The sequence below is a fragment of the Anser cygnoides genome, chromosome 1 (assembly GCF_040182565.1).
Source record: "Anser cygnoides isolate HZ-2024a breed goose chromosome 1, Taihu_goose_T2T_genome, whole genome shotgun sequence".
Lineage (NCBI taxonomy): Eukaryota > Metazoa > Chordata > Aves > Anseriformes > Anatidae > Anser > Anser cygnoides.
In genome coordinates, this window is record NC_089873.1 from 183,034,399 (window position 1) to 183,050,347 (window position 15,949).

Here is a 15,949-nt window from a genome sequence, read left to right on the forward strand (position 1 = left end):
GATAGTTCATTGTGCTGAATTCTTGGTTAGCAGGTATTTTCTCTTGGCATCAATGTAATTTTATGTACATACATAGCTCGTGTCTAGGAAGTTCCCTGCAGATAAGGAATAAAACAGATCAGTTAGAAAAAGCGTAGCAAACAACATGAAAAAACATCAGCTGTCCGCTGGGGATAAGTTACCATACAACACACGTTTCCATGCCTTATCTTGAAGTAGGGCTGTGCTTTTGTTGCTGCTAAGGGATTCCTAATTTAGATGCCTGAAAATTAAATGTGAGCCAGATAACCTGGACATCCTTTAAAGTACATTAAAAGGACAATTCCTCTCACCTGTATTTGTTATTATGCTGAGATATAGGGCCTTCTAGATGACGTCTGTTTCTCTTCCCCAACTACAGAATGAGCACGGGGGTTAGTAGCTCAGACCTGGAAACTAGAGCAGACGAATGCCACTGTCCATAACGTAAATCTTTATCATGATATTCTGTTGTTGAGACCAGTCTACATCTGATTCACTGTGTACATTGGAAGAGAATACAACACAGAATGAAACCAAAAAATCCTCAGTGTCCAGGAGATGTAGCACAAATGATCTGAACTGCACGAAATATTGCCCTCTAGTAGCAGAAAAGGCTGTTAGGGCAGGCAGGCTGATCCATGGCGTCTCCGTGGTTTTACCTTTGATCTGTTGAAAGTTGGCTCATGTATCTCTCATAGCTGAGTTCTGAAACAGGCAGAAGAGAAATAAATTAAAAATCGTGAGAGTCCATTTATCTTTAAATCATAGTAAAATGGCTTGATTCCTGTTAGAATTCATTTTTAAAGACCTGAAAGAATTTTTGAATTGGAGTGTGAAATTTTACTATGTTTCCTGAGTACTTCATTTCAGCAGATGAAGCACTTAGCATTCAGCAAGTCGTGTGACCTGTGACAATCTGAATCATTTTTATGAAATTACTTTATCCTCCCTTTGAGGACTGCCTGCAGCAGGCAGGCTGAAGGACCGAGTTTTGCTGGGGCAGGCTTGTTAGCCTTTCACTGGAGCTTGTTAGTCCAGGCAAGTGTTGTGCTGGCACAGCTCTCTGACTTTTGAACCGAAGGTGCCTCACCTCTCTCCAGCTGAGAGTGCAGGTGGAGTGAGCTCATGTCTGCTGTTTTCATCCGAGTAGGAATGTCATAGTCCAGGAAAACCTGTAGTTTATAAGGCTTCTGAAGTATTTACTGCTGACAAAACATACCAGCTGTTGTGGTTTGTGTTGGAAGTTCCTGTTACAAGCTAGAGGATTTGATAGCGGTCTTGCAAACAGGAAAAAAATGCCGATGTTGCTAAGAGTTACCCTGGATTTACTGCAGTCCCACCAATGTAACTTCCATGATTTCTTCAGGCTTAGCATATCTTTAAGTCAGTAACTCAGATACATTTTGAGAGAAATTGGAAGGCAGTTAAAAGCCTAAAGCCATCAGTCTGGAAGAACAGCCTCAGCATCCTCATTCTGTCTGTCCATTTTCATTTAGTTCTGTTATACCTCTGCTTGCTTCAACTTCTGCTTGGCATTGACACAGCATACTGTCCTCTGTTGGACATCGGGGATAGCTACAGAATAAAGCACATACATTCTTCTTATATCACATACATAAAAAGCAATTCTTAAGTTGATTTACTTCTCCCTTCCTTTTCTTTTGGAACTGTAATTCTAGAACTGTGAAAGCAAGCACAGGCATCTTCATTCATCCTCTCCAAGCTGACTGTATTCAGTGCCTGTAGTGAATTTTCCAGTGATGTTCGGTTGATTCACACAACCAGAGAGGCCTATGCCAGAACTATGTGTTTTGCTAGTACAATTAACATAATAGCTTGTCTTTGTTTTGTTTTTGTTTTTGTTTTAACTTAGGGTGACATACTTGACACGATGCACATAGTGCTTTTTTGTAGCCCCCCTGCTATGAGCATACAGTTGAGCTGTGTTTGATTTAGAGGCACAGTCACAGACTTAGCTTAAGGTCCCTGCTGCTTGAATTGGGTATCTATTTCTGAGTTACTTTATTTATAATTTGTTTGTTTTCTTGGGTTTGCTGATAACCTAAGTAGCCTGTTTTTAAGGAAGTTGCTTCCTATATAAACTATCTGCAAATAAATTTGTAATAAATTGCCATTTCCTTGTGTAAACAAAAGGGATTTCGGTGGTGAAAACTACATTTGGAGAATTTCCTTGAACAGCAGAAGTTTTCCTTGACTTTACTGCTGTTAATATATATATCGCACCTTTAGGTACCAGCTATAGCTGCACAGATATGCAACTTTGCAAAATTTCTCTTCCCCAGTAAGAGACAATTTCTGTATACTGAAAATAGTGAAACTTTTTTTTAAAGTCACATGGTAGGTTTGTGTGTATGTATATAATTTTTTTTGAAGCTGTGTTCACTTAAGTAATTTACATTGATTTCTAGCTTGCTGTTTACGTAAGTAAGGTGGGATCAGCTCCATTTTGTACATACTTTTGTCTTCTGAATGTTATTGCTTATCTGTAAAGATCTTTGTTCTACATTACACCAGAAACATATAACTGTGCCTACATAGTTTTCTTTTTTACTACAGTAGGGAAGTTTTGAAACTATTTCCTAGACCATCCTCACTTACCCTGCATTGGTTCAGCTAGCAGGATGATTTCGGGACTAAACTAGAAATTCCATTCCAGATGCACACCAACCGCAACAGTAACGTGGTAAAACCACTGTTTGATCCTTCAGGCAGCTTTCTGTCACAGACACGGTGGAAGTGTTCGCACCAGGACGTGGGACTAAATCTAGCCAAGCATTACACCGTTAAGCTCTAACAGTGCAGGTCAGAGCAGCTTGGCACCAAGCGCTTTGATCTCCGGATCTGATCCTGTTGCCCCAGATGACTCACTGGTTTACATGTGCATGTTCCACCTGATTCCAAATACCAGTGAAAACTTAAGTCACAGAGTTGCCTTGTTCCGTGTTTTTGAATATTGTCCCGATATTCCAGATTCCTTTCTTGTTGTCCTCCTTTTCTGGATAAACATGCAGAAACTTGCATTACAGCCCTCGTTGTGGCATTGTTTGGGGGCATTTTATTAGGAAGTGGAGAACGATGTATTCACTGGCATCCCAGGTGCTATGGTTATTAATCCTACAGTAAATCTGACTCAAATCATGCCAAGATCACCTCTAGGTGCACAGCAAAGCTCTTTGCATGCCTCAGTCTGGCAAAGGCTGTCACAAAGGCTCTTGTTTTCTCAGTAGTATGTGGCTTCTTTCAGGCTGCAAGATATTGTAACAGAGGAAAAAAACAAACAAAAAAAGTTATTTTAAAGTATGCTGAGTTGTAAAGGAGTATTGAGCGGGCTGATTGCCATCCTGGTAGTTGTTTTGCTTCAGTAGCTTGATGCAGACAATGGCTGCTGGTGCTGACAGGTGCCTCCTGGGTTATCATTGGAGGACTGACTTGGGGATGTTGGAAGGACCAGTCACTGTTATGCCTTTTTTCTCTCTGTTTATGTGGTGTGAGGTCCACCTGCCCATCAAATCACTTCCAGGGAGCCATCTAGTTGTTACACTGCAGAAGAAATCTGAGGAGCAGTATAGCATGCGAGTGGTATGAATGAGGCTGGAAACAGAGCCCTGGTGAGAAGCTTAGGTTAATGGCATAAATATATCTAGTTGTTTATAAGATGTTGCACTCACATTTTGCAACAGTATTTTTCCTCATTACATTGAGAAGTTAAGCACTTTATTGCAATTGATACACTTAACAGGAAGGTAGATTGCCCTTATATTGTCCTTTTTTTTTCTTACCCTTTTGTGTTTTCCTTTTTCTCAAACTTAAGGGTTTTGCCATTGCTGGTTTTGTTTAAGTATATACAGAAGCATACCTTTCAGACTGTCGCTCCCAACATATTTGTTCTCTTGCTCATTACTAAGCCTTTCTTTTTTGGTGCGTGGTCTCTCACTCTACAGGTTATTGAGGATAACGGTGTTCGAAGGGTTGTGGTGGTTCCCCAGGCTCCAGAATTTCATCCTGGCGGTCACGCAGTGATACACAGGCCACCTCATCCCCCACTGCCTGGCTTCCTTCCTCTTCCAGCCATGATACCCCCTCCACCACGTCATATGTACTCACCAGTGACCGGGGCCGGTGACATAGCGACGCAGTACATTCCACAGTATCACACCTCGCAAATGTATGGTGATCTGGGTAAGTAGTTCAGTAAGTATTGCAAGTTCCATCAAAGGAATGCTGTACTGGTTTCCAGAATCTGTGATGCTGATGTGCTTGCTGAATCACGCACAACTATGGTTTGAATGGGAGCTGTACAAAAATATTTTGAGGATGCCAGTCTTTTTGCTGAAGCTTAGTATTTCAGAAGTTATTTTCATTAATTGAACTTGTGTTTTTGGTTATCCATTAAATACACAGATTATTTTTTATGTGTATCAGTTATGCATTTGCCCACAAAAGCAGTGCAGAAAGTGTTTGTGGTGATTTAACCGATGGTTTTCACTCTCATTCAGTGTTTTAATCCATACTTGAGTACTGTTCTGAGATACCATCTGCAAGTATCCTGTTTGAAGCCTGAAACAGGAGTTTTCAATATTGCACATGAAAAAAAGTATGCTATTTTCATACAACTGCAAGTTCAGGCTAATGTCCATATTGAATTCATAGAATCATAAATTCCAACAGGTGCTACCCGCTTAAACTTAATACTGTAGTTGAAGCTGTCTTTGGAAGAACTATTGCTATCTGCCTTTAATACTGTTTAGTGACATAGTGTATGCATGTACTAACAGGGGTGGGGTTATTAGATAAATATTTACTTTTCTGTTAGACCTGCTTTTCTTTACATAAACTTCTGCTTTAAAGCAGGTGCTGACCTTGAAAGACTTTTAGAGAACAACACCAGGTTGCAGTTCTCACAGAAAGAAGGTAGAAGCTGTGGAAAGGGAAACTAGAGCACTGTCATGTCACTGTAGATGGGTAGATACTCTGTGTTCTGTGATACTACTAAAATCTTCTAAACATGTCCTCCATGTAGTCACTGCACTTAAATAGTCATGATGTACAAAGTGGTCAGATAAAAAATATACCAGTGTCTTATTCTTGCTGGAATTGTTAGTATTTCTGTATTAAGTTAAACCTTGTTTCTTACTTGCATTGCTTTGATAACAGTACGTTTGTGGTTTTTTTTCCTGTTGATTTCTGCAGAAACACCATTAAAGTAATAGAAATCTAGTTGTGTTCCAAAACTTAAAACTTCCGTATTTTTTGCATTCAGCATCAGAGCAGGTCTCCTCCCATGTACTGAAGTAGTGTGTTGACTTTATTCTGTACCTTACAGTTTAAGGAAGAATATAGAAACCCTTTAAGAATAATTCTGTAAGCGGAAAAAGGATGTGGGAAGGAAAGATTACACTTTCTCCTCTAACAGGTTGTTAATGTCCAATTACTGTATATAAGTTCACTTTCTGGATGGTTCAGTTTTATAATAGGAATATAGATGTAATTTTGCACAGAAGCACACACTTAACTCACATGGCATTTTTAAATAGATTTTTAATTACATTCTGTCCTTCACAATTTATTTATTTTTCTTTTTTTTTTTTTTAACTTTCATTTAGATACTCTGCCTGCTCATGGAAGAGCCAACTTTAGAGATGAAAGGTCTAGTAAAACATATGAAAGGTTACAAAAAAAATTAAAAGATCGACATGGAACTCAGAGGGATAAATTAAACAGTCCTCCATCATCTCCTCAGAAATGTCCTTCTCCTACAAGTGAACCTAATGGACTTTCAAAAGGACAGGACACAGCTGGCATAAGCACAGGTTCTACCAAAAGCAAGTCTGTGTGTAAAGGAAAAAGTAATTCTCAGACAGACACAGAAGTAGAAGGTAAGTGTTAACAAAAATTGTGTGTCTGTGTGTATATATATGTATAATTTACGTGTGTATGTGTGTGTGTATATATATATAAAAAATATGCAAGTCCAGTGTCTGGCTGAGCACAACATTTGTACGTAGAGCACCATCCTTTGGCAGTCTTGAAGTTGGGTGATAGACATGGAATGGAGGTAAGGCAACCAGCCCGCGCCTCGTGTTGGAACAATGGCTCTAAGAGAACAAAACTATGAAAACCCCATGAGAGCTTAGCAGCAAGGGACACCTTTATAATACAACCTGAATTCAGCAGTTGGTAACATTTATTGAACTGTTGCTCCAAATTTGGATGTATGCGTTTCACTAGTTCCACTCTGACATCTGTCTTGCCTTCAGTTTACTTTCAGACAGCTGGTATTTATCTATAAGCAGGCTTCACCGAGACACAGGTGACAAAATGTGCTGTTTACATACATTATAAAAATTATGTTAACAGTTCTTTATAAGTATTTATACAAAAAATTGAGAAGTCCATTTTTTCTTTTTTTTTTGGTTTTTGAAAGCTTTTTGGAAAAGGATGTACTGTGACTTAGACTTGTGCTAACAAGCAGAATTTAGAAATGCATTTTAGTTAGTTTTAATGGCATGAACAATCTTAGAAATATAAAATTGTAAATAGATTTTACCTCAGAAATCTTTTGTTGTTGTTGTTGTTTTATTTTGTTTTTAATTTTTTTTTAGGGTTTGTTTCATAGAATCGTAGAACATCCCGAGTTGGAAGGGACCCACATTTCCATCTTTTACATTTTATTTTAAGGAAAGTTTTTAAGTGAATTAAAAATGCCCGTCTGCACCTACGGAACTGAGTAGCCTGTGCACTTAATACTACTGAGATGATCAAATTCTTTTATTGTGCGAAAGAAACCACATAAAAACATTTTCTGTAAAATTCCTCTATAAAATTTGGGTGTACCTCCATCTGAAGCAGAGCACATGAAATCCTTTCCCTGAGATAAAACTGAAGGTTAAGCTAAGGTTTGCCACCCTGTAACGGATGGAGGCCACCAGTGCCACCGGTAGTCCTCCAGCTGATGTGCAGTAGGGTATTTTAAACTACTGTAACTTGGCTGTGACTCCATCCAAGAGAAATCTATAGGGAATATCTCAGGCAAGAGGTTAACTTCTCCAGAGCAGTAGTTTGTTTAAAATCACACATTAATAAAAGATAACCACGCTTTTTGTATTCTGTTAATCACAGAAAAGATTTACAACTAGTTTAAAATGAACAACAACTTTGGGAGCTTTTTTGGTTTTATGTTGTCCTAGCTGAATACAAGCTGGCACAGTGTTGTGTTTTATACATACTGTGATCTATATGCAATTGTTGAATTTGAAGAGCTATTTCAATGTAAAGTCACTGAACAATGATTCATGGGCACTTTGTTTGCTTTGATTTTGTTTTTTAAGAAAAGGATGAAGAAACAAAAGCACTTGAAGCACTTCTTTCTAATATAGCCAAGCCAGTGGTAAGTAATTGCAGCTTTCCATAAAATCAGTGTATCTGTTGCTATTTTATACATTTATACCTCCTTTTCTCTAAGTTCAATTCTTCAATTTTCAGCAGTAATGAAAATTCACTTAACTTTCATTCACTGAAATGCAAATGACCAAAGTCATTTTTAATATATTAACATTTACAAAGCTAAAAGTGTCTTAATACTTACTATGCAGAATTCTTTTCATTGCATTCATTCCTCAGGCATTTATATTCATAGATCAGATCTGCCATGAGCCTTGTCTTCTCTAGGCTAAACAGTCCCAGCTCTTGCAGCCAGGCTCTTTTCAGTGGTGCCCAGTGACAGAATAAAAGGCAATGGTCACAAACTGAGACACAGAAGGCTCCCTGTGAACGTCAGCAAGCACTTAGAATCAAAGAATCATTTATGTTGGAAAAGACTTCTAAGATCATCAGTTCCAACCCTTAACCTAGCACTGCCAAATCTACCACTAAACCACTTCTTTACTGAGACTGATAAAGCACTGGCCCAGGCTGCCCAGAGAGGCTGTGGGGTCACCTCCTGGAAGATCTTCACAAGCTGCCTGGATGGGGTCCTGGGCACCCTGCGCTGGGGGTCCCTGCTGGAGCAGGAGGGTCAGACCAGGTCGCCTCCAGAGGTCCCTTCCCACCTCTGCCATTCTGTGATTCTGTGGTGCTGAGCAGGCAGACCTAAATGCTTGGGATCTTGCTGTGTCCAAACATCAGAAAGTGGTAACGTATCTTCAGTGCCCCTGTCATGGAGGTGGAAATTGTCTGAATCGAATCACATAAGAAAGGGTTGAGAGAAATGAAATGAAGAAATAGGAGTAAGCTGATCCTAGCTGCTGCTGGGGTGCAGATAGTAGCTGTGACAGTCAATTTCAGTAGCTCTGAACAGGATGTTCTTGGAGACCAGAGTTGGTGGAGTGGTCATAAAAAGAATTTTAGGTGAAGAAAGTGGGACTGGAAAGAAAGCTTATGAAGATTAAGGTGTGGTGGAGAAAAGAAGAGAAGAGCAGAGACAGCTCCTGGCAAGGAGCACACGTCCAAAGGACAATCAAGACTGAGGGATCCTGAAATAGATGAGGAGTCCGAGATGGGAAAGTGGGACCAGGAGCAAATAGAACAGTGCGTGTGATCTACTGGGAGAACAAGTGTCTTTCCTGTTTGTTATTTTTGCTCTTAGTAAGACTGAGAGTGGTGGGAATAACGGGCAGTAGTAGCAAGAGGCTGAAACTGCCTGAAAAAGATGATTTGTGAGATAAGGGCACCGGAACTTCAATGGGAACTAAAGGGAAGACATCTGGTGTGGAGTAAATGAGTACAGACTGGAACGAAGAACCAACGGTTAGGGCCAAACTTCAAGAAGCGGGAGAAAAAAGGGTCAGAAAGGATTATAGCTGTGAGAAGTGAACCGAAGTCTGTGTCTGATACCATCAAGTCTTATCCAGGAGCTTGGGTGTAATCCAGCTTTCCTAAATCTCATCATCCTTTTGACAGCAAGTACTCGTGAGACCTGCCAGCAGAGGTTTTGTTTTGCAGCCTGTTATTTCACTGCCCAGCTGTGCATTTCATCTCCACGCATGGTACTAAACACCTATCGCTATCGCAGTGTTAGATCAAGCAGTAGAGACCTGTGCAAGGTTCCAGGGTTGCTGTTGGACATTGCACTGTAGGAAGATAGGCATCAAAGTAGCATTAGAAGAATTATATTCCATTTTCAAAGTGAAGCAGTGAAGATTTAGTACTAATGCTGGCCCATTGTGTGCAAGATTATAATTGCCTTTTTTTTCTATCTTTTTTTTTTTAAACACGGTGACATGGTGTTTTTTCTGTACGGTCCTTGCCGTTCCCTGTACGAAGTAATCTGCTTTGTGAGTGGCTCAGGGCTGTATAGCTGAAGGGACTGGTGCCTTAGACCCCCTTTAACTCCAGGTCGTGGAAGTCTATCCTATCAAAGGAGCACGTGCTAATCTCGCCGCATGTTGCATCAGAATGGGCACAGGAGCAGATTTTGCTGCAGGGTTAACTGACTGCAGGACTGTGCTGTCACTGGGACGTGCTAACCAGTGCCATTCTCAGTGGCCCTCGAATCTTGAGTGCCAGCTGTGACTTTCTTAACTTCAGCAGAATGTGGATCACACTTTCTATCCTGACTAGAAGTGAGGGGACCAGTTTTCTTGGAGATGTACAGTCCTCTGCCCCTGCTCAGGGCATCCAAGTCTGGGTTGTCATCAGTGACTGCATTGCCACGGGGAGTGACAACTGAGCATCCTAGGTGGTTAGAGTGAGACTGTGAGAAGTGTAATCAACAGATGGTGACTTTTACTGTGTTGTAGAGGACATACAAAAAAGCCATAGCTCCAGTACATACCTGTCCTGTTTCCCTTTGCTTTCTTCTACTTGCAGCACTCAGCCAACCATCCATGGCTTACTGGCAAGCATGTTTCACCATTTCCCCTCCCCACCATGACCTTTCTTGAATTTCGCTGCATGTAGCTGTGTGCCTGCAAGCGCTGTCTTTGCAGACCTCAGAAAACATCAGAGGCCTAAGCAGTAGTAGTTTGCTACGGAGCAAACAGCACGCAAGGCAAAAAGCCAGACTTCCAGCACTTGGAGAGGCTTACAGGGACCATCAGGGCTGCGGGTGGATGGAAGAGTAGCTGATGTTGCAGCTTTGGGGAGTGGGATCTGATGAGAGGAAGGGAGACCGGATTGCCTACTGAGGCTTTGCATGATCAGAAGCAAGTCTCCCACCGTTTCTCCAAGGAAATATTATTCCTCACCCTCCTACAACTGAACCAGGAGATTATTTTTTAACACCACCTTTTTGTAGGTCTCATCAGAAATATTTCTACAGGTTTTTGGTTAATACTTTGCTTGAAGCACTGTATTTGGGGATTCAGCCATGACTCTCTCGATGGATCGTCAGCTCCTGTTTTCTGGTTGAACTTCAGTGCTGGGTGTACTGGTTGTGCTGGTGGTCAAGGTGATCGTGCAGTTACTGTTCAGCTCACTTTATCCTCCTTCAGGAAACCCAGAGTGTCATTGAAGGCTGTGACCTCTCCTGGGCTGTCCCATGTCTTGGTGCATGGGCCCAAGGCATGCACACACTCAGCGTTCTGTGTGGTGTGCTCTCATTCCCACATCTCTTTCAGTCTGGTGCTGTACAGGGCACGTCAGCTTTGCTGCCTCCAGACTCCTATTAGGTATTTTATTTTTATCAACGTATCTTCGTTTTCTTTCATCTCTCTTTCTGGGTTCCCAGTCCTTTTGTATGTGGCAGCGGCACTTAGGAAGGAACTGAACTTTCTCTGCCCAGGTGTAAATTGGAGTGGTTCTCAGGTGGCACTGTGTCGAGTCCTCAGCATTCGAGCACTCTGCTGCACCAGCCATCGCATCTGTTAACCAAACAGCAAAGGAGGCAGAAGAGAAGACAAGGGGACCCGAAAAGGCAAAAAGCAAAGTGAAGAATGGAGTTGAAGGCTGGGTATTTAATGACAAGAAGGGATAGGGACTCAGAGTTCTCAGAGTTTGAGGACTGGTTGTATGGCATTGTAAAGCCCTTGGGAGTACATCGTGTTTTGTAGCTCATGCATGTTGTGTATGCTTCAGGGCTTTTAGAACATGATGCAGCTTACTCACCAGTTAAGTACCTTATGTCACCGAATGCAATCCAGCTTGCACATATTAAAACTGCTCCTTTTTTTTTTTTTTTGACCCAAATGGCACATGGTTAATAAGGAGATTATTTTTGTAAGGTGCACTGCTAGTGGAGACATGCCACCTCTTAATTTCCTCAGCGCCTAGGGCCCGAGTCAAGTGGTATAATCTGCTTTGAAGAAGCGCAGTGCTCAGAGCTGCAGCCACAATCAATTGCAGCTGCAGAATAAGTATACGAAGTAATAAGTAATGCCAAGTTTTCTGAAAAAGTCACTCCTCGGTGTCTCGGATTGGTCACCTAAGAACAGAGGATTCTTCTGATCTTAATCTTTGTTCTTCAAAAATAATTTTTTCCTCCTCATATCACAGTGATATTTGAAAATGTGCTAGTGTTTTGCACTTGAGAACTGATGGGAATTTCTGAAACTTGAGTGATTGCTTTCCTCAGTAAAGCTCTGGCTACTGTTCAGAAAGTCAAGTATTGGGATATTACTGATCATCAAGGATAAACAACAATACAGAATGATTACTTGTTCAGTAAAGTAATTAGTAATGACTGTCATGCATACATAACTTGAAGGTAGAGTAATTGTATATGTTGATGTAATCTAAGACTACCATAGTGGATATACACAACAGGGAATTCTTTTTCATAGGAAATCTTCATTTTAGCCATTACTAATCTTTTGATACTTTGCTTTTGTCCCTTATAATATTCTTGACTAAAGTATATATGACATAATCTGGACCTACTCTTGTCTTTAAAAATCATTCTGCTGGCTACAAGTTGAACCCGAAAAGCAGTATCTAATGTTTTGTAAATGAGTTGTAAAGGACTTAAGTTAGATTCAGTTGTATGTGCTTGCAACAGTGATTTATTTTTTTTAGCAACTGAATGGTTGAAAATACTCATACACTTATATGAGTTGGCTGAAAAGCTCCAGAACATAAGAAATATTTAGCATCAAAAATTGTATGGTCCAGAAGAAAAAAACTCATTGTTGCTCAGTCCTAACTCTTACTGCTTCTCTTTTTGTCTGATCAGTGACCCCTCACACACAAGCTATATTTCAGGGGACCTTACACTCCACCACCCTGATTATTTGGGGTTGCAGGAAAGAAAATAGCAGCTTCAGTGGGATTCAGGTGTTGGATAGGGTTGGAAATTACTTCCAGTATTTGTCCCTGGCAAAGTGTTGCTCGTCGTGTTTCATTTCTCTGCCTTTGAGCATGTTCTCTCAGGTGCTCCGGTACGTGCCTCTTACACTTGTTCCATGAGAAGTTCACTCCCCAGTACTCCCCAATGCTTATTAGTTTAGGCTTGGCTTCTTGCCACTGCTTGGTTTGACACAAGCGTGTATCACTGAAGGGGAACCACTGGTTTAACGTGACCACCTGGTTTGTTGTAGGCCATTTGGTTTCACTGGGCACCATCTGCTGGACCCAGAGCTTTTGCTGCAGGATGTTAGTTTTCTAGTCCACCTACAGCGTTCCATAGAGTGGATACGGATTTCTGCTGCATTGCAAATACAGGGCAGAAATAACTGCTAAACGCTTCTTGCTTTCCTGCATTATGCCTTATAGTTTGAACTTCTACATCCAGAAGTAGTAGAGCAGTGCCTGACTTGGAGTTTTCCTCATACTTTTTTTAATATCTTTTGTCTTTAATCCTGTTAGCTCTTTTTTTGTGTCATTTAGAATTTTTTTATAGCTTTTTTTTATTACATTGCACCTTTCCATGCACCTTTAGAATGTCCTTAATTCCCAGTTTCTTCAAATACTTTTCACTTTGCATTTCTGCATGTTGAATTACATTATCTGTTGCTTTTTAAGCTTTGACAAATTGGCCACAGCAAAGCTTCAAATCTTCGCAATATTGTTTAGTCACATACTCTGTTTACACAGAGTAAAACAACCAGAACAACCTACATAGTCACTGATTTTTAGCTGGGTACATAACACAGTAACTCTAACACAATGAAACAATATTAACAGTTGTCATCTATTATATCAGAAATCTTATGGAAGTTCTTGCTTACATGAGGTCACCAGCAAACATTGTCCTGGGGGAATAACTAAAGATAATTCTTCTTCCAGCCAGAGACTTAAAGAACATTTCATCTGTTCTCTGTTGACTTTTGTTGCTATATAACAGACTTCCACTCTGCTCCAGGTTTAATTTTACTATTCAAAGTTCTGTCAGTTGTCTGTTACTCTGCAGTGTTGTCCTTGATGTCCCACCCTTCCTGTTCTCTCTGTAGTGAACAGCTGAAACCTCTAATGTTTTAATGTTCCAATAAGATGTAACGCCAGCTCTCATTTATACCAACCGTTTTGACTTGTCCTCTGTAAAAGAAGACAGATACACTGAGGTGTTTGAAGAGAAATGTAATATGAAGTGTGTAGGACAGTTTGGCACTAGTAAAGCATCAGATGAAGTGTTACGTACTGTTCTGGGCAAAGCACTGAAGATAAGGGAGCAGGAGGAGGTAATCAAGGAGGAGAGTGAAAATGATCAGAGATTTAGGCAAGTGAGGGGAGACACAAATGATAAGTCTTCAAATACATAAGAAACAATTGCTGAAAAGGGGAGATCTCATGTTCAAATCCACGGTGGCTAGGGCAAGTAGGCTTAACTGGTAAAATGAAAGATAATGCCTGGACATTAGGAAAAAAATTGTTACCAATAAGCCATTTCCTCTGTTTCATTCTTGAAGTTGACCCAGTCAGGTTAAGAACACCAGTTGTGAAAATAGCATTTTGATTCTCATGCTCTAGTAATAGATTTCCAAAAGCAATTATTCAAAAAAATATTTTTTTTAGTCTATATATGACAGTGATACTGTGAAACTAGTCATTTCATATAGTGTGTTGTCAATTCTTTTGAAATGATTGGAAATATTATGTAGGCACAACATACAAACCACAACAGTAGATGTGCAATATTAATAAACACCCACAAATTTCTAAGCATCATCCTTCAGTAAAAAATCCTAAGAAATTGTAATCTCATGCACATACCCATGCAGTCACCTATAGAATTAAGAGCATTCCCCAGCCCCTTGCAGCATGTGTTCTTCCAGGAGTACGGGGTGACCCTAATTGCATGTCTGTGTAACTGTGGTGTTCCCTACAACCTGTGTATTCCTTTCTATCACACCAGCTGTTCTGATGCAGGCCTTTCTGCAAAGGGTGGGCTGTGCAGGCATTGGCACAGGAATTCTTTGGGAAGTTGAAATACATATATGCATTTAGTGAGCCTGCCTTCTGTGTGAGCACCCAAACTCAGTGCACATTATGAGATACATTCTAGTATTCCCTTTACTAAAAGAGTACAAGATTATCCCTATTCATATCATGATCAATAAATATTTGCTGGGGTAGTTGACCAAAGAAATTCTAATCTAATGAGAAAGTTGTTGAGAGTTTACCTGTTACAGTAACGCCCATCATTTTGGAGAAATTCTTGAGCTTTTATATATGTCATATGAAAACTGTGTCAGCATGAAGGTATTAAAATCACAGTGCTGGTCATGTCAAAATATTTAAGCAACAGCAACAAAAAGACAGCAAAAAAAACACCTGAAATCTTATCATTAAGTGAAATAACTGATTTCACAATATATACATGCCATCATCTCATGTTTCATAGATTATAAAATCATTTAGGTTGGAAAAGACTCATTAGATCATCAAGTCCGACCACCACCTAGCAATACCAAGTCCACCACTAAACCATGTTCCTCAGCACCTCTCTTAAATACCTGCAGGGATGGTGACTGCCACTTCTCTAGGCAGCCTGTTCCAGTGCCTAACCTTTCTAGCCCACTAGGTGGCATTCGTTGCTTAGAAGTTTCTTTGCAGTCAGCCCTGTGCCCTAGGATAGCAGCTGTCTTATGATGTTCATTTCCAGCTTGATTTCATCTGTGAAAGCTAATGAGTAGATCATATATAAGTATAAATACTCTGAGCTGTTAATGGTGTGTGATTTTCTTCTCTTTTATTTGGCCCTATGTGGCAAAGCAGTGTTTATATTTGCATTTAAATGGGCACAAGTCTCAAAAGTTACATTTCTACAGGTATCAGACATTCAGGCAAGAACAGCACTGCTTATGTGGTCACCTCCATCCAGCGATGTCGGAGAAGACACTGACAAGAATAACATACCAGAGGTTTATACTTACGAAGTGATGATTTCAAATACTGGAAAAGATGGAAAATACAAAACTGTATATATGTAGGTGTTCGTTTTCTTTTATTTATTCAGTGCTGCATTTAATTGTGTGGCTAAAAATCTCATAAAAATCTGCCCAGTGTTTGGAGATTGAAATAATTAGCAATTTTGTGCAACTTCTCTTTCTGAAACAGGTTACTTTTTCAGTAGAAATGGTTCTGTTTTATTACTGAGGTCTATACCAACAGTTAGAATATGTTTAGATGTTTGTGGAAGTATGCTTTAATACCACTTAGCTGTACTTCAGTCAGCTGCACTAGAAATTATGGGTTCTCACGAAGTAAGATGTGTACAAGTAGCAACAAATACAAATTGTGCATGTATTTATTTACTTCAGCACATGCTGCTCCTCCCAGTAAGGGTATTCTTCTCTTCTCTGGAAATGCTCTTGGCAAGAGGCAGTGGTACAATATGAAACAGATTTCCACAGAACACAACTTGAGCAGCATCAAAACAAGCTAAACTTTCAAACTGTTTAATTCCTAACACAATGGTTTTAACCATTTTTTTTTGCAACTTTAGCAGTATTTTACATTTAACAGTAAAATTTACCATTAAAATTACAGAGCTCTCTAATAAATATAAATCTTCTAGTGTTTAGCTAGCATTTGT

General features: G+C 40.0%; 1 protein-coding gene across 5 annotated transcripts in view; it reads left to right on the forward strand.

Annotated features, from left to right (window-relative positions):
• The window catches only part of FNDC3A (fibronectin type III domain containing 3A), a 118,983-nt gene that overhangs the window by 69,013 nt on the left and 34,021 nt on the right, over window positions 1-15,949 (forward strand). For all 5 annotated transcript variants that reach the window (XM_066988933.1, XM_066988936.1, XM_013179603.3 and 2 more), the window contains 4 exons: window positions 3,984-4,221; window positions 5,646-5,918; window positions 7,371-7,429; window positions 15,183-15,340. In XM_066988933.1, the coding sequence (XP_066845034.1) occupies window positions 3,984-4,221; window positions 5,646-5,918; window positions 7,371-7,429; window positions 15,183-15,340 (728 nt within the window). The remainder of the gene's footprint in view (window positions 1-3,983; window positions 4,222-5,645; window positions 5,919-7,370; window positions 7,430-15,182; window positions 15,341-15,949) is intronic.